The 18,310-nt window shown below is 44.4% G+C and overlaps 1 protein-coding gene across 1 annotated transcript in view; it reads right to left on the bottom strand.

Moving 5' to 3' along the window:
• Positions 1 to 18,310, bottom strand: part of SAP25 (Sin3A associated protein 25) — a 1,501,590-nt gene that overhangs the window by 1,332,323 nt on the left and 150,957 nt on the right. Inside the window, exon 2 of the mRNA XM_044077299.1 lies at positions 12,561 to 12,659. Coding sequence (XP_043933234.1) covers positions 12,561 to 12,587 — 27 coding nt within the window. The 5' untranslated portion in view covers positions 12,588 to 12,659. The remainder of the gene's footprint in view (positions 1 to 12,560; positions 12,660 to 18,310) is intronic.

Genomic DNA, 18,310 nt, shown 5'->3' with positions numbered 1-18,310 from the left:
ATAAGCTGAATGATCAGTGTTTAATGCAAGCTTCAAGAATTACAGATAAGGATGCAGGTGCGAGGAAGGAACCGAGTAGGAGGCAAAAACAACTTACTGAACTGTCATGGAATTTACCTTGAAACAAGAACACAACGGAACTTATTAACAGACTGCATGACATCATCGAAAGACTGCTTTCACACAGAAACATTCTCAAACAGGAAAGACTCCCTACAAGTGTATGACATCAGAAAATACCAAAGTAATGACTTTCAGAGTTCCCAAAAGACTGCTTTCATAAAGAATGTATATATGTGAAATGTAATCTGATTTCTTGGGAGATCTACTTAGATCTGCACACTGGAGATCATTCATGCTGTATGAGAAGAAAGCTTGAAGACAGTAAACCCTGCAAACTGTACATTATTGTACGTGTCGTCTGTTATATAGAAAAGTCATTTGTTTCTGCGCAAGAAAGATAATATACTTCTGAAAAGGTTATAGTCTGCGAAGTTTATCTGCACTAACCAGACTTGTACTATACAAGGCACTAAAGCAGTGTGCTAAGACTAGGCACCAACAAAGATGCTGCAGTCGGCAGTATCAGTATAAAAGAAAATTAGTGTCATTATTCATTATTTATTTACTTATTTAACATTTGCTTATTATAAATAACTTTTCAATAGCAACCATCCTTAATTCCTACCAACATTCCCTTAGCTGGAATCTAAACTCTAAGTCCCCCACCAAACCCAACTACCTGCCACCTCAATCAGAATTCTCTAATATCTCACCAGCCATGTACAGTCACTCCACTGTAGATCTAGCCCCATTTAAAACCATGACTGCTCTAAAGGACACCTCAGTGTACAATATAACCTATTCCAAATACCTGATGACTCATGTTAATCTAGCAACTCAACTGATACTCAGTGGGGATATCCATCCAAATCCATGCCCCCCCTCTAACTCCCCCATCCCCTTCAATCCCAAGCATAAACCACCTGAACTCCATAAAACACATGCAGACCTACTAGTTCTTATCATTAACCTTAGAAGTATGCTGAACAAAACAACTCAACGCAACTCTTTCACTAGTACTTCTTACAGAAACTTGGCTCAAACCACACAACAAAGATAATGAAATACTTCCACCAGGGTACAATATAATTTGGACAGACTATCTAAGAGAGGATGTGGTGTTGCCCTTCTTTTCAGAAACAACCTCACAGTTTACCATATTAACATGGACATCCCTATATTTAACAATGCAAAGACTCTTTTCACCAAGGTGAAAATTAACCATCTAAAACATCTGAACCTACTAGGTATATATACATACCTCTTGGGGGCAACACTAACACACTGGAATCCATACTCCACTAGACATCGATATTCCTCCCTCAGGAAACAATCGTCTTAGGGGACTTTAACATAGACTGGTCCTCCCTTAACTCACCCCTACCCTCCAAGCATATAAATATTTATGGTTTCAGGCAGCTAATTCAAACCCCCAACCTTACAGATAACCCTACAAAGAGTCCATACTAGACTGGATACTTACTAACCGTCCATTCTCAGCACAACAATTTGGTACACTACCCATCACTCTAAGTGATGACCTCCCCACCTTTGTACTAAGAAAACACATTAAACTCACAAAATATGTCCTTCCAACAAATATGCTACTCTAACAACTTCAAATCAGACAACTTCATAATGGTCTTAAACTACTGCAACTGGTCTCTCTACCTTTCTAGGTATACTTAATCCGAAAGCCCCTCCTAGAACAAATAGAATTAAATCCAACTATGCCCTCTTACTCTCCAAAACAGTATCGAATGGCGAAAGAGCTGAAAGGCAGCTCATTGGGTCTGTCAGGTCTGGCCTGACCTAAGACCAGACCCCTGCCCTCAGGAAGTTCCCCTGCCAGAGGGCAGGAGAAGTCTGCCCTCACCCCCTACCCGTCCCCCCCCTGGGACTCCCTACTACACCTAGGATATGTCTTGTCACATCCCTTAGTAGGCCAATTTCTGCTAAACTTTGGAGAAAACACTTTCAAAAATCTTTGGCAAAATCTTTAACACTCAGTATGTCTTCCATTTTTCTTCCTTTTTTCTTTCCAACCAACAACCAAACAACACATACAGTACTAAAGGGCATAAAATCAGACCTAAATAAGCATCTCAACATGCTCTCAGCTATGCTCAGAGAAGCGTGCGAACCTCAGCCAGAACAGAACAGGAGGCCTGCACAGCATCAAAACCAGCTGCAAAAAAAACCAACCAAGAATGTTTACCCACTTGATTTCAGACACATGAACTAAAATTCAATACCTTCTTTTATTACCTTCCGCCAGAGCATCCAATGCAGATAGATTTCAATGCAAGGGAGAGAATTTTGATATTTTTTAGCATGAGCTGACAGTTAACCCCTCATGGCTAAGAAGTGGAAGAAGTATACACTTTCTTTTCCCCATCTATCAAAGCCCTGCCTTTTTTCAGTAAAACAGGATTTTTAACAACAGAGGCCTTAACACTTTTAGGCCCCTGGAAACAGTTCCGTTTCGGCTCTGCCCTACAAAAAAGATACTTATGAGCTAGGCTAATCAGGTTACCTAGGGCACTTAATAGGGCAGGAGGGAAGCAAAGAATCATCAGGGGAGGAATCCAAAAAAACATCTTCCACCCACACACACACAGAAGGAGGTATAGCTAAGGGCCTATGCTGGGGTAACAAGAAATTCTAAGCCTCTTCCTGGATGGAATCAGAATCTTGGCCTTCCCAGAAAAAATGCTCCCTCATGGAATGCAGAGTCTCTGAAAATGAAAAATCTCAGGAGGAGAAGAGGAAGGAAGAATCATCATCACATCAGAATCAGAAGGAATCAGAACCTGCTGCGTAACTCTCAGACTCACTCAGCCTCAGAACACTGCTCAATCAAACTCTCAAACTCAGGCTCCACCTAGGCCTCTTATCAGGTAGGGCCCATAATCATATTTCTATCTTAATCATCTCTGCCCTCTGCCATTTTAAGCATTCTGCAACCTGGGAGAAGCCCTGACTGAAGGCCCACTGACTCTACCTAGCCTACCCCTAAGGGAAAGAAAAGAAAGAAACAGAGGGAGGAAACATAACCACCTTAGGAAGGAGAGCCTAGAGAGAAGGCCAGCTGGCCTGGCCTACCTCCTGGGAAGGCACATCCTGTAGTACATCCTGTAACTGAAAAGTCTCTGCCTGAGAAACCAAAAACCTCTGAACAAAACCTCTGGCTCCAAAACCGGCGTCGGGACTGCGGTTCTTCCAACTCCTAGCTGCTTCTGCTTTGTCTTGGTCCTTTTTTTTCCTGCTTCCGAGCCGGCGCTGGCAGCATGCATTACAAGCTTAGCGCCAACTAACCTTCTACAGTCTAACCTTCTCTAAATCTATAATGCGTTTGTTAAATCTAGCACAAAATCTACAGGCATGGGCGTGCAGCAGAGGCCTAGCAAACAAAGTATGATAATATGTATGAACTATGTGTTTATATCAATTTGAGGTATTATTACAATTTTTGACTTTTCTTTTTACTGACAAGAGGCTTTAAAAAAAAAAAACAAAAAACAGAATGTACTTAGCCAACTAACTTAGCCAACGAAGGTCCGACTGAAAACTCCAGCAGAGAGCAGCCGACGCCAATCTGCAAAATCTGCACTGCGCTTCATGCATCGAAATCGGAAAAAAGAGGATGCGATATATGCGTATCACATTAGTACCCTGGCTGTCTGCTGACATCCTAATGCGCCTTGACTTGACTCAGCTAAGCCATATTGGTATTAGGGCCGACTGGACAGCGGACTACCCAATGGTTAGGACTGCAGCAATGTGGAATGAAGAACATCCACCTGTCCACTTCTAAAAGAGATAAGGCCTGGGATACTTGACATAATAATAAAACTAACACAAACAAATATTCCTTGAACTAAGAAATAAAACTAAAAGACAAATAAGGAATGATAAAAACGCCAGTACACTGACATCCAAACTAAACACAAGTAAAACCCACAGAAATTCTGGGCGGCTATTAACCTTTAGTTATGTACTTACCATAACTTTAGATGTTTGGGATCCATCTCGCCTACATTCTGTACTGATGGCTTCGGAGCCGATCCTCGGCTCCGACTCGGCATGCTATACTATAGAGCGAAGTCTCTAATTGGCTGAGCTATTCCCCATCCCAGGATGCACCACCACCACTTCCCCAGATCTTGTTTGTCCGCACACATGCACACAGTTATAGACAGTTGAGATAACATTGCCAGGTGTTTCAAGATGAAACGGCTAAACTGAACCGTCCGGTCTCTTCTGATCTCCAAGGCAGGGGGAAGGAGGGTGGGTTATTAGGAATGTAGGCGAGATGGATCCCAAACATCTAAAGTTATGGTAAGTACATAACTAAAAGATGTTATGTGATCCTATCTCGCCTACATTCTGTACTGATGGGACAGCGTCCCTAGCACCTGATTCCTGGGTGGCTCACCGGAAAACACTCCTGAGAACTGTGGAACCGAATGAAGCTCACCCCCGAGACGCCACATCCAATTTGTAATGAAAAATGAAGGTGTGAGGAGAAGACCAGGTAGCCGCAGCACAAATGTCACCAATGGCAAGCTTGGAATGAAAGGCTGTCGAAGTAGACATAGCCCTTGTAGAATGAGCTTTCACAGTGGTTGTAAGCTCTCTACTAGAAAGAAAGTAAATATGACTGATACCATCTCTGATCCACTTGGCAATGGTGACCTTTGTGACGGCTTTGCCCAATTTATTGTCCGAAAAGGACACAAACAACTGATCTGTTTTCCATGTTTGGTGCGTCCTAAGTAGAAACGCAACTGCCTGTGAACATCCAATGAATGGAAGATGTATTCCGCTCTGTCTGAGTAGTTTGGGAAGAAAACTGGGAGTTCCAATGACTGTTGAAGACAAAAACTAGAACAAACTTTGGGAACAAAGGATGGATTAGGCCTGAGGGATACTCTATCCTTATGAAAAACCAGGTACGGCGGTTTGACACATAGGGCTTGAAGTTCCGAAACTCTTCTGGCTGATGTAATTGCCACCAAAAAGGCAGTCTTCCAAGAAAGAAATTTCAAGTCACAAGTTGCTGCCGGTTCGAAGGGGGAAGAGGTCAAAGCACCTAATACGAAATTAAGATCCCACGGTGGAGATGGATAAGAAATCGGAGGTCGTAGCAGCCCAGCACCTTTCATGAAGGCTTTACACAACTTATTGCTCATCAAAGGTGGGTCTATACTTTCATGAAAATTAGAAATAGCTGCTAATTGAACTTTGATGGTAGATACCGAAAAACCTTGACTGAATAAGGAAGCTAAAAATTTTTAAATTTCAGACACCGGGGTAGTAATGGGATCCATTCCCCGGAGTTGGGCCCAAACGGCGAATCTCTTCCATTTGCTGTTATACATTTTTTAGTGGAATTCTTGTGGGCCGAGGATAAGATATGTATAACTTCCGAGTCCAAAATCTGGTTCCTGACTATGGTCGGAAGTGGAGGAGCCAGGCTGTTAACCTCAATGAGTGAAGGGACTGATGCAGCTGTCCCGACTGGTGAATCAAGAGATCTGGAACCTGGTCCAGGAACCATGGGCCGTCCAGTGCGTATTTCTGAAGAAAGGGCAGCCAGACTTGACGAGGCCAGTATGGGGCAACTAAAATCATCTTGCACTGCAAGTGAATCGCCTTCTGGATCACCCTGGGAAGTAGGGGAACCGGTGGGAAGGCATACAGTAGGTCGTTGGGCCAAGCTTGAACTAGGGCGTCCTTGGGAAACCCCCCCGGAACTGGGGTGAGAGAAAAGAACTGTAGACATTTCGTGTTGAGGGGAGTTGCAAAGAGGTCGCAACAAGGAGTTCCCCATCTTCTGAAGATCTGAGCTGCCACTCTGTCGTTCAGAGACCACTCGTGCAGGGAGAGAATAGTTCTGCTTAGCCTGTCAGCTATCACATTGGATTTCCCCGGAATGTGTGTTGCTACCAGGAAACGGTTGGTTGCAACAGCCCAATCCCATACTTTCATGGCCTCTCTGCAAAGGGGGTAGGACCTGGTCCCTCCCTGCTTGTTCAGGTACCAGACTACTGACATGTTGTCGGACTGAACGGCAATGATGCCCTGGGGGAGGTAACTGTGTAGTGCTTGTAGCGACAGAAGCACCGCCCTCATTTCCAGTATGTTGATGTGTAGGGAACTCTCGTCGGGGTGCCACTTGCCTTGGACTGACCTGCCCAGGTAATGTCCCCCCCACCCCGTCTGGGAGGCGTCCGTAGTCAAAGTGGCCACTGGAGGTGGAGGAACAAAGGGTCGCCCCTGATCCAGGTTGGAGGAAAGAAGCCACCAACAGAGGTCCTGTTTGCACGTCTCCGTGATCATAATGAGGTGACTGAGAGGGAGATCCTGATAAGACCACTGGACTGATAGGAGCCACTGGAGAATCCTCATGTGCAATCTTGCTAAGGGAACTAGGAGAACGGTAGCCGACAAGGAACCTAACAGTTGTAGGACCATCCTTGCTGGGGCTCGGCGTCTGAAGAGTAATGCTCGGACTTGAGATTGTAATGTTTCTATCCTCTCTGTAGGAAGATAGACCCGCATTTGCTTTGAGTCTATCTCTACTCCGATAAACCGTATGCGCTGAGATGGCAGCAACACGGACTTTGCCCAATTGAAGGTGATTCCTAGGGAGTTGCCTAGAGAAATAGTGGCTGCTAGGTTTTGCAAGAGTAGACGCCTGGAGGTGGCAGTTAGGAGCCAGTCGTCTAGATATGGAAACACCTGGAATCCTAGACTTCTGAGGTGAGCAGTCACCACTGCCAAACATTTGGTGAACACCCTGGGGGCTGTGGTGAGACCAAAGGGCAGTGCACGGAACTGGAAATGACTGTCTCCCAGGCTGAAGCGCAAGTGTCTCCTGGACGCCTGATCTATCAGGATGCGATAATAGGCATCCTTGAGATCTATGGAGCACATCCAAACACCTTTCTCCAGCAGCGGGAGAATGGATTGTAAAGTGACCATCCGGAACTTGGACTTCTTGACAAAACGGTTGAGCTTGCTGAGATCCAAGATGGGCCTCATGTCCCCGGTCTTTTTTGGCACCAAGAAGAATCTTGAGTAAGTCCCTAATCCGGTCTGGTCTTCGGGGACCGGTTGGATGACTCATTTTGAAGCAGCTTTGAAATTTCGAAGGCTGCGAGATCCCGTTGACTGGGTGGTGGGTCCAGGATTTTCCGGGATGGTGAGGGGGGGCTGCGAAAAGGGGATGCAGTAACCTCCGGCAATGATTCGGAGCACCCATTGGTCCTGGGTGATATTCTCCCAGGCCTTTAGGTGCCTCGAAAAACGAACCCCGACTGGCTCCGGAGCGGCGCAGTCGGGCAATCCTTCAGGGATGCTGGAAGGTTGAGGAGCCACGAAAGGACTCGCGGTCTCCAGTGTTGCGGAGGGCCCTGCCGCCTCTGGGGCGGCATCTTCCTGAAAAATTTCCCCCTCCTCTGCCTCTAGAAGGGGGATCATCCTGCTGTGAGGGGTAAGTCTTCTGAGATTTGCGGAACCACATTTTCCCCCCTCTTCTAGCCTTGGGATAAGGCCGGAAGGGAGTGGAAAACCGTGCCCCTACGGCAGTCAAAGTCTTACCCTCCTGTTCACAGCGGGTCAAGGTGTCTTTTACCTTGGGTCCAAACAAGGAGGACCCATCAAAGGGGGCGTCGGCAAAGGAAGACCTGAAGGCCTCCGCAAAATGACACAGGCGGAGCCAGGCCTGTCTCCGTAGAGCAACACCTGTACCCGCTGCTCTACTCGCCCCCTCGGCCACATATGAAATGAGCCTCATGGACGAGTTTGATATAGATGACAGGGTAGCCAACTGAGAGCTAACCATCTGGGCCAACTGCTCAGGTAGGTTACCAGAGAGGGTATCTGACAGCTCCTTGACCAGATCCCTCTGAAGTCTGGTGAAGTGCGTAAGGTAATTCAGAGACCTTAAAGTAAAGGCCGCTGAAGTAAGGGTGCGCTTCCCGTACCGATCCATACTCCTAGACTCTCTATTAGGAGGGTGGACGGACGTTGAAGCCTCTGCCACATCTTGCTGGCTAGCAGGCGCCACCACCAGGGCATCTACGGCCACACCTTTGAATAAGAATTCCTTTTCTGGGGGGGCTGACAAAAATTTATTCGGGCGAGCTGGCACCGGTTCCACAGAATCCGGGTGCTCCCACACCCTTCGTGAGATCAAATCTAGGAGCTCATCGAAGGGCGGAGACACCCAGGAGGCGGAAGGCTGAGCCCCGAAGGCCTTGAGGAATACCGACTCCTCAGCAGAAGGGAGTTTGGAGATTGCCAATCGCCTCGTTGTTTGAGGATTTCTAAGATGTCCACAAAGGAGACATCGTCCGAGGACGACTTGGGGGACCCCTCCGCGTCATCGAGGTCGGTGTCTGAGGTGAGAGACTCATCAGGCGAGTCAACGTGCTTCCTCAAACTGTCCCTTCCTGGGAGGTTCCTCCGAAGAAGCTTTGGAAGGACCCCCAGGAAGGGAGGAATCCCCAATGGGGGTGACCGCAGGCTCCGGGGCTCCGCTGTCCTGAGACAGGGAGACAACAAAGGAACAAGTCTCCATGCCAAAGGAAGGTGCCGGAGAGATGGTGGAGGTAGCCAAGGAAGATTTGGCTAAAGCACTCCTCATGGCCCTGAAGGCCGGACCCCCAGAGTCCTGGGACGGTCCGACCCCCGAGGCCACAACAGTAGAGGGCACTCCCGCAGCCGAAGCACCGAGAGGGAGGCTCGGAACCGAAAGCATCGGACCCGAAACCTCACCCCCGGGGCCGACCGAGGAGGTCCGTGTACCGAACTCCGACCCGAAGGTCGGGGTTGGAGTAAGGGTCGGAGCCGACCCGAAAACCTCCATCGGCTCCACCAGCACCGACTCCAATGGTGCCGAAGCTGTTGGAGGAGGAACCAAAACAACAGGGTGGACAATCGGCTCCGGAGCCGACTGGGCTGGAGCCGATACTAACTTTTGAAAGACTGGAGACTGAAACAGCCTTTGAAGTACCCTGTCAATATCCGAATCGGACATCCTCGAGGACCGAGAAGAGACTGATCGGGCCCGAGTTGACTTCTCCGCCGGTTCCGAAAGACTGGGGGACCGGCTCCGAATAGTCTCAAGTATTATCGGCGCCGAGGGAGATTCCACCAGTACAGCAATTTCCCTCGGCGCCGAAAAAGAGTCTGAATGTGCAACCTTTCTCGGCTCCGAAATCACTGGAGCCGAAGAAGGTGACCCACCTCTCGATGCTCGAGCTCTTGGCTCCGAGGACAGAGGAGTCGAGGCTGGAGGCACCAAGGCAGACCGTTCTGACCTCGGCTCCGAAGTCCGTGGAGCCGACGGAGAAGCCTGCCTTGATTTCTTAGCTGTCGGCCCCGACGGACTGGTCGGAGCCGAAGACTTCTTCCTGGAGGGGGAGGGGGAAGAAGATAAAGCCTCCTCAAAGGAAGGGGATTCAGTATCAATTTGTTTTTCCTCTCTTGGAGGACACGGGAGGAAAAAGCGTGGCATACACTACACGACTCCTGAAGGTGCTTAGGCCCTAAGCAGTAAACACAGAGAGAGTGATCATCAGTTATCGACATTTTGTACCCACACTTGGTACATTTTTTAAAACCCGAAGGTCTGTGTTCCTTCGACATCACTAGCAAGCAACCAACAACCAACTAGGGACAAAATAAACACACAAGCCAAATCCCTCTAACTTAAGCAGGATAGACTATAACTACGCTCTGACAGAGCGCAAGGGCAAGGCCCCTCTAACTAAAACGGGACCTCAGGAAAAAATTACCACTCAAACAATTGCAACAATACTATGACAATTTCTTTAAAAAGAAAGGCCTGAACAAATCCAAAGAAGAGTGCGAGGGAACCCCCACCAGTTAAAGCGAGAACCTAATGCCAGAAAAAAACACACAACTTTTTCACAGCAAAACACTCAACAAGTGATAAGTAGCTGTTAAAACAGCTTTTGGGTGAAAAATTAGAGAATTTCTGACAGAAAAGTTGTCAGTAAAGAGTACTTAGCCCAGCCAAGTCGAGACCACGTCTATTGCTGTCAAGCGGCAAACGAGATCTGGGGAAGTGGTGGTGGTGCATCCTGGGATGGGGAATAGCTCAGCCAATTAGAGACTTCGCTCTATAGTATAGCGTGCCGAGTCGGAGCCGAGGATCGGCTCCGAACCCATCAGTACAGAATGTAGGCGAGATAGGATCACATAACATCAAAATTCTACAGCTGGGTAAAACTAGTACCCCTCCCCCAAACATAAATGGTACCACTAACAATACAACTACCCAATTCAATGGGTACTTCAGAAAATTCAATTCTTAAACTGATTGCTCCTTCCACTACTACTATCCCAAATCTACATAATCCCCCAAACAACCAAAACCTCTTTTCACTCAGACCAGTCCCAACCAGTCTCATCTATAAACACCCATCCAAACAAAAACCTACAACCCTCGCAGCAGACGAATTCCCAGCGGAATACCTATGGATCGCAGCCAAAACCATCACCTACCCTGTTTCCATATTAATTAACAGATCCATAGCTGAGCAATCGGTACCTTCCCTCTGGAAAATCTTTCACATAATTCCGCTACATAAAGGTGGTACATCAACTGAATTATCCATCTACCGACCAACAGTCATACTATCCCTATTGTCAAAAATATTAGAAAAATGTATACACTCTCAGATACTAAACTATCTCATATCCAAAAACCTTCTTGCCAAAACACAACACAGGTTCCACCTATTCCGTAGCACTACCACCACTCTCATCAGTTTTACCAACACTGTCAATCAACAACAGAACCTAGGTAATCTAGTCTCCACAGTCTTTCTAGACCTGTCTAAAACATATACAGTCTCTCACAACAAACTCCTAACTATCATCTCTGAACTCAACCAAGGTAAATCCACCCTGTTCTGCTTTTAAAGACTCTCTCTCTAACCACCAGCAAGCCATTAAATGGATGGACTCCCTATGTCCCCTCCTTCCTGTTACCCTAGGCGTACAACAAGGACCTATACTTGGACCCCTGCTTTTCATCATTTTCACAAAAGAACTCCACACAGCCACCCATCAAGCAAATTAGGTCTAATATGCCGATGATGCCACACTAATATGCTCAGCTCCCTCTCTCCAAATTCTTCAAGAAAAAACCCAGGAAGCCTTCACTGTCATAGAAGCCTGGTTGTAAAACTCTCAAATTATACTAAATCTCAAAAAAAAACAATTCATGCTTTTCTATCCCTTCAAAGCTACTGAACCCACTTCTCTTTTAAAATATCATCTACAGACAACACCCATATCACCCCAGTGCCACAAACCAAACTAATAGAGACAATCATCGACCAAAATCTTAAATTCGATAAACATACAGCCAAGACCATAACTAAAGTCCATAAAAAACTCGGCACCATTTATCATTCCAAAAAATACCCGACCACAGACTATATTCATCCCCTGTTCAAACTAACCTAAACAAAGGCGACTTAAACAAATTAACCACTTGCTATATATATATATATATATATATATATATATATATATATATATATATATATATATATATATATAAAAAAACAGCAAAATTTGCTACCAACTCCTCCAATTGATACCATGACTGTCAAGCCCTTAAGCAATTAGACTGGCTTGAATTACCCAACTTATTAAACTTTAACCAACTTACCATGGCACATCAAATAGTCTACCACCCTAGTAAAAACACCAACTCTAACAGGCATACTCAACCCCTACAATAACAACCACCAGCTAAGATCCACAAACAAAGGGCTTGTAGAAATATCCAAAAGCAAATATACATCAGGTGACTCCCTTTTCTAAAGTGCAGTTGCCAAAATCTGGACCCCCCCTCCCCCTTGAAATCAGAATGCAAGATAACAAATCTAACTTCAAAAATCAAGTAAAGTCCTTACTAACCAATTCCTCGATATGCAACTGCCAAGACCCAAACTAACTTCACAAATACCTAGTCCTTTCTCATAATTAGCCATAAATGGTATATTCCATGATAAAGTACTGCACCAGGCAAGACTCTTCACTGTATATCACTATCTCATGTTAACCACCTGTACCTTACCTTCTGAATAATTTTTTAATGTATTTTGTAATGACCATGTTAAATATATTTGTATTGAATGTTCTGAATATTTTTTATATCATGATGATGTTGAACATCATTGTATTGAATTGACTGTCAACTAAATTAAAATCTCATTTTCCGAGAAAGCCTAGAATTAATAGGATTGCACATTATAACATCAGTAAACCACCAAGGATAGTTAGGAAGAGAGAAAGGTTACAGTTGCACTCTGAAATAGAAAAAAATAAGTTTTAACACAAAAAAGTCCAAGAAATGTAAATTATTTTGTTTGCCATGCAGAAATACAAAAACAGATAAACAGAGTGCTACAGTACCAAGTTGAGTTGTACATAAACCTTACTACCGTATGTACTTTGCAACTGATATTCATAACTTCGAGTACCCAAACTCTACTTCGTTCCAAATTCTAGAATGTAAAAATGCAGCTTTTCTCCCTAGGTCTCTGCAAAAAGGAAAAAAAATAAATTAGCAATTGTAAATACAAACGAGATTACACATTTTGACTTTTGTGGAAGCACTTAAACAACATAGCTAAATCTTTAAAAAATATAGATGAATCCTTATAATGATCAATACAAGTTCTTAACACTAGAAATGCTGCATATTTCCAATTATTTTTGTTTTCTAGGTTGGGATTATTCTGGACTATAACAAAGACTATACTCAATTCAAAGTGACAGATTAAGTTAGATTATTTTTTTATTCAGTTCAAACTGCAGCTGTGGTAATTAGGAGCTACTTTGTGTCAGTGAGTCGCTGTCTCACCTAGCTGAGTGATGCACCATATAGTGCTATTCATAGGCATTATGCATGTGCGATCTGCACTGGTTGCACAGCAGTGATTCACAGACATATGCTCTACATATGTATAACCTTTGAAAAGAAGCAGAGAGAGTTGTAGGTAAATGAGAAGATGTACGTAAATTCTTCATCAGTTATTGCACTAAACTTATCATAATAGGGTTCCTTTTTCACACTTTTGGATTCAGAGTAGTACTCACCACACACATATGTTATATAAAGCAGGCAGTGCCTTTTCCAGTCAGTTTCCCATTGGCAAAGATGCTTGGTTTTACTGCAATTCTTGCTGGTTCCTGCTTTGAGCTGCTTGCCTGTTTGTGAAGCAGCGCTCAGCAGCCTTTGTGAAGGAAAAGGAGACATAGGAAAAGGGTGACTCGTTATATAACTCTAAGGAGCAAGAGAAGCTTGACGGTTTTAGCGTGGACAGTAACACAGGTCTTTGGTGAACTGTATGGCCCACAGACTGGAAATGGTGGAATGCATGGCATTTCTCCTCGTGTAGATACTAAGGTATGCACAGACCACACTATACTTTTAACGGTAACCTTTCAGAGACAGACTATGACATGCTAGATATTTCTCAGGTTTCTACCTCAAGGATACTGCAGAAATTTTTTTGATATACTCCTTGCTCATTTGGATTAGTATATCTATTTGCTAGTGTCACAAAAGGACCTTGTCACTATCACACATGTTTTCTTTGGAGTGGCATGCTTTCCTGAGGTGCTTAGTGCAACAGATTGCACCCATGTAGCTAGCAAGACCTTAGATGTCCAAGGGGGCAGAGGTACCATAATAGCAACATTTACCATTTCCATCAACTACCTGGTAGTATGTGATGCACATCAACATATCAGCCAAGAATCCTGGCCATACCCATGACTCCACATATAGCACACAAGTTCAATGTACCACCCCTTCCTGCACAGCAGGATATCACAAAGGCACGTATAAGTTAAGCGCTCATTGGATCACTTTGTTCTCCCACAGTTACTGCTCTATATACTGATTAAGGTTTAATGACTGATCACCCAGTCTTCATGTGGCCCATCCTCATTATATTTTCAAGTGACACTGGTTAGCCACTTGAACCTTGGCTAACAACACCAGTTCATAACTCACAGTAATCTGCTGGACAGTACTATAACACTACACTCTCACAGTCTTGGACAGACACTGAGCGAGTGCCTGGCCTGTTTAAAACTGCATGTACAAGTTTGGGATGGACCATCAGTATGACCTAACTATTATGTGAAAAATGTTTACAGTCTGTTGCATTTTGCATAACATGATTCTGTCTCAGTCTGGTGTGCCTCTGCCACAACTAATGATCAATGGTTGTATTGCAGCTCCCTCTATCATTTGTTCCACAAGGTTTGACAGCAACCATGGCCAACTGCAGTCAGCAAAACGATATTCATTCAGGCAGGTTTGTACATGGTAGACAGTAGCACATGAAGTGGCAGCATCAAGGCCCAGCATTATGAACTAGACAGTTATTACTTGACAGTATAACATCACAAAAATAATACTTAATGCATGCACAGCAACCTGCTGGTTATTATGAGTACTGCATCATCAAGTCACACTGTATATTAGACATTCCAGCATACAGAAATGTATAGTTAAATCATGATTGTTTGTATTGTTATCTACTGTAATATACTTTTGGAAAACAAATAAAAATAAATATGGAAAAACAAGAAATGTATAGTTAAAATGGTTGCTTGCACAGTGGTCAGTGGATAGCGGTCTAAGTGCTAGACATAACAGCAGGGGAGGGACTGGAAAAGTGGACAGGGTTGTAAAGCGGGTACAGAATTACACATTAACCTTTCTCTGTAGATGCACGTCTTAAAAAGTAATGGTGTGATGAAGTCATAATAAGATTATTATGAACTGCATTTCTGATGCTACTTTTGCGCAAACTCTTTGAAGCCTAGAGGAGTTCTTTCGTCTGCTAAGAAACTCCATAAGAAAACAGGCTTAATGCCAAACTTGTACCCGTATTTAAGCATAACATGTTATAGTGACTTCTGTTGATGCCTCTAACCATATATAGATGTCGTCTCTAAAATCTTAGGGCAAACCCCCAAGTCAATGTGTAAAGGCAATTAAACTTTTCTTCACTTGTACAGCACCAGACACTGGGAAATGCTGCAAGCTGTAACAGATGGGCCATTCTGGCAGATGAACTTGGAGATCTACTGGTATAACATGTAACATGCAATGCCACCACATCTGTAAATGTTATGTCAAATGTACAGTGCCACCACCAGTATACACATCTGTACTTGTTATGCCAAATGTGCAATGTCACAAACAGTATGCACATCTATACAGGATATTCCAGATGTGCAATGTCACCACAAGTATGCACATCTGCACACATTATGTCAGATGTACAATACCACCACTGGTATGCACATCTGTGCAGGTTATGTCAGATGTGCAATGCTACCACCAAGTATGCTAACTTGCAGTAACCGCAGCCTAACCAACTTACCCAGTCGGTGACAGAAATGGAGTTACACATATTTTTAGGGTTACAGTATTAAAATTACATACAGATGGCATTACTGCTGGGGTAATGCCAACACTGCAGTTTGTCCACTTAAAGTATTACGCAGTTTAAAGTTAGTATCAGCACCAATCAGCATACAATATATTTTACTCAAGTACCCTTAATAAGTAATTCCATGTTCTTTATTCTTCTTAATTTTTTCCAGCTCAAAAGATCATCAAGCTACTAAAAATTTCCAGCTTTGTTCAAGTTAATCTATGTATTATCTGTAGCATCATATCATACAGGTGTTGCAGACACTGAATAATCCACATAAAAATGTTACCTTAGGTGAACAAACAGCCATTTCAATGAGACGTGCATTTAGGCATGGGGTGTGGGCATAGTGTAGCAGTTTACAATTTCTTTACATTCAGCTATCAGACTACAGCTAGCACAGCAAATAAAATTAGAAGTTATGTACCTACCATAACGTTCCATGTTAGTTGTCTTCTTCTCGCCTTCTTTCTTGCTGGGTTCGGAGCCGAACCTCGGCTCGACTCGGCCACTCTAAAAGCTCAAGAGCTAGTTCCACCGGCTCGAGGCTCCCCTATATCCCACAATGCTAGGCGGTAACCCCTCAGATCTCATTTGTAAGCTAGGCCCAGCTAGGAAAGTCCCACAATATGGAAGAAAAAGGGATAACCCACCTCTACAGGCTGACTAAAAGGTGTCCTAAACCTGACTGAGGAAACATATATATAAATATATATATATATATATATATATACTTATATAGAGGTGGTAGAAAGGATAAAGGTCACAAAACAAACTCCTCTAGGTCTGTCCAGGCTAGGGGGAAGGAGGGTGGGATGCAAGAAAGAAGGCGGGAAGAAGACAACTAACATGGAACGTTATGGTAGGTACATAACTTCTAAATGTTAAGTTGTCTATCTCGCCTTCATTCTTGCTGGATGGGACCGCGTCCCTAGCACCTTGTCCCGGGTGGCCTATCGGAACAGACTCTTGAGTACAGTGGAACCAAAGTTGGCTCGGTCTCTAGAGACTAAGTCCAACTTATAATGGGAAATGAAGGTATGGGGAGAAGCCCAAGTAGCTGCTGCACAAATCAAATCAATAGGCAGTCTGTCTTGGAAAGCTATAGATGTAGCTAAAGCTCTAGTTGAAGGAGCTCTAGGTTTGGTTGGCAACTGTTGATGTCTGATCTCATACACAAAGGTAATCAATGAAGTAAGCCATCTAGAAAGAGATACCTTAGAAACTGGAAGGCCCATTTTGCCTTCTGCATAGGAAACAAACAGTTGATCAGACTTCCTAAATTGTTTGGTCCTGTCTAAATAGTACCTAAGTTGGCGATGAACGTCTAACCAATGTAATTTTTGTTCCGATCTGTTCGAATAGTTAGGAAAGAACACAGGAAGATCAATGGTTTGATTCAAATTTGCCGGTGAAGCTACCTTAGGCAAAAAGGAGGGGTTGGTACGTAAGGACACCCTATCCTTATGAAACAAAAGATAAGGGGATCGAGTACACAGAGCATGAATTTCAGAGACTCTTCTGGCTGAAGTAATAGCTACCAAAAAGAGTGTTTTCCAGGATAGCAATTTCATTGAGCATGAAGCCGCAGGTTCAAAGGGGGGGAGAATCAAGGACGTCAGAACCAAGTTGAGATCCCATAGAGGAGGAGGATCCCTGATAGGTGGTTTGAGGAGAAAAACTCCCTTTAAAAAGGCTTTGCAGAGTTTGTGAGACATAATGGAGGACTCTGATACTCCAACATGAAAATTAGATATAGCTGCCAATTGAACCTTGATGGTAGAAGGAGACGAACCTGAGTGGAAAAGTTCGGCTAGAAAATCTAGAACTGATTGAATGGAAGCAGTGAAAGGATCTATATCCTTTGAATGCGCCCAAAAGGAAAAACGTTTCCACTTACTAAGATAAATCCTCCGAGTGGAAGATTTATGAAAGGCTATTAAAATATCTCGAACTGAGTGAGATATTAGAGGAAGCCTGGCTAGAGTTGGAATTGGAGAAACCATGCTGTGAGGTTCAGAGAAGGGAGGGAGCTGTGCAACTGACCCGACTGATGGGTCAAGAGGTCTGGAACTGGGTCCAGATGCCAGGGTTGCTCCAACAGATAACGGTGAAGAAATGGGAACCAAACCTGTCGAGGCCAGTAAGGGGCAATGAGGATCATGGAAGCTTTCTGAGCGATGGCTTTCTGTATTAGTTGAGATATCAGTGGAAAGGGTGGAAAGGGAGGAAAGGCATACAGAAGTCCCCGGGGCCAATCGTGGACTAGAGTGTCTCTGCTGGGATGGCCTGGTTGGGGAAAGAGGGTGAAATAATCGTCGCACTTGCTGTTTTGGGGAGTAGCAAAAAGGTCGCAGCAAGGATGGCCCCACTTTCGAAAAACCTTGTCCAACACTGAATTCTTCAGAGACCACTCGTGAGGCATGAGAATAGCTCTGCTCAATTTGTCCGCAATCACATTGGACTTCCCAGAAATGTGCGTTGCTAACAGAAACCGCTGAGAAGAAATCACCCATTGCCACAGTCTGAGTGCCTCTCGACATAGGGGGTAGGATCTGGTTCCGCCTTGTTTGTTGATGTACCACACCACAGACATATTGTCTGTCTGAATTGCTATAGTTCCTTTGGGAAGAGAGTCTTGTAGGGCTTGCAACGCTAGAAGCACTGCTCTCATCTCTAGGACATTTATGTGCAAGTGGCGTTCAAAAGGTTGCCATATGCCCTGGACCGTC

Source organism: Protopterus annectens, chromosome 7.part0 (assembly GCF_019279795.1).
Source record: "Protopterus annectens isolate FY-2018-M chromosome 7.part0, PAN1.0, whole genome shotgun sequence".
NCBI lineage: Eukaryota > Metazoa > Chordata > Ceratodontiformes > Protopteridae > Protopterus > Protopterus annectens.
This window is presented reverse-complemented; position numbering and strand designations above follow the sequence as displayed.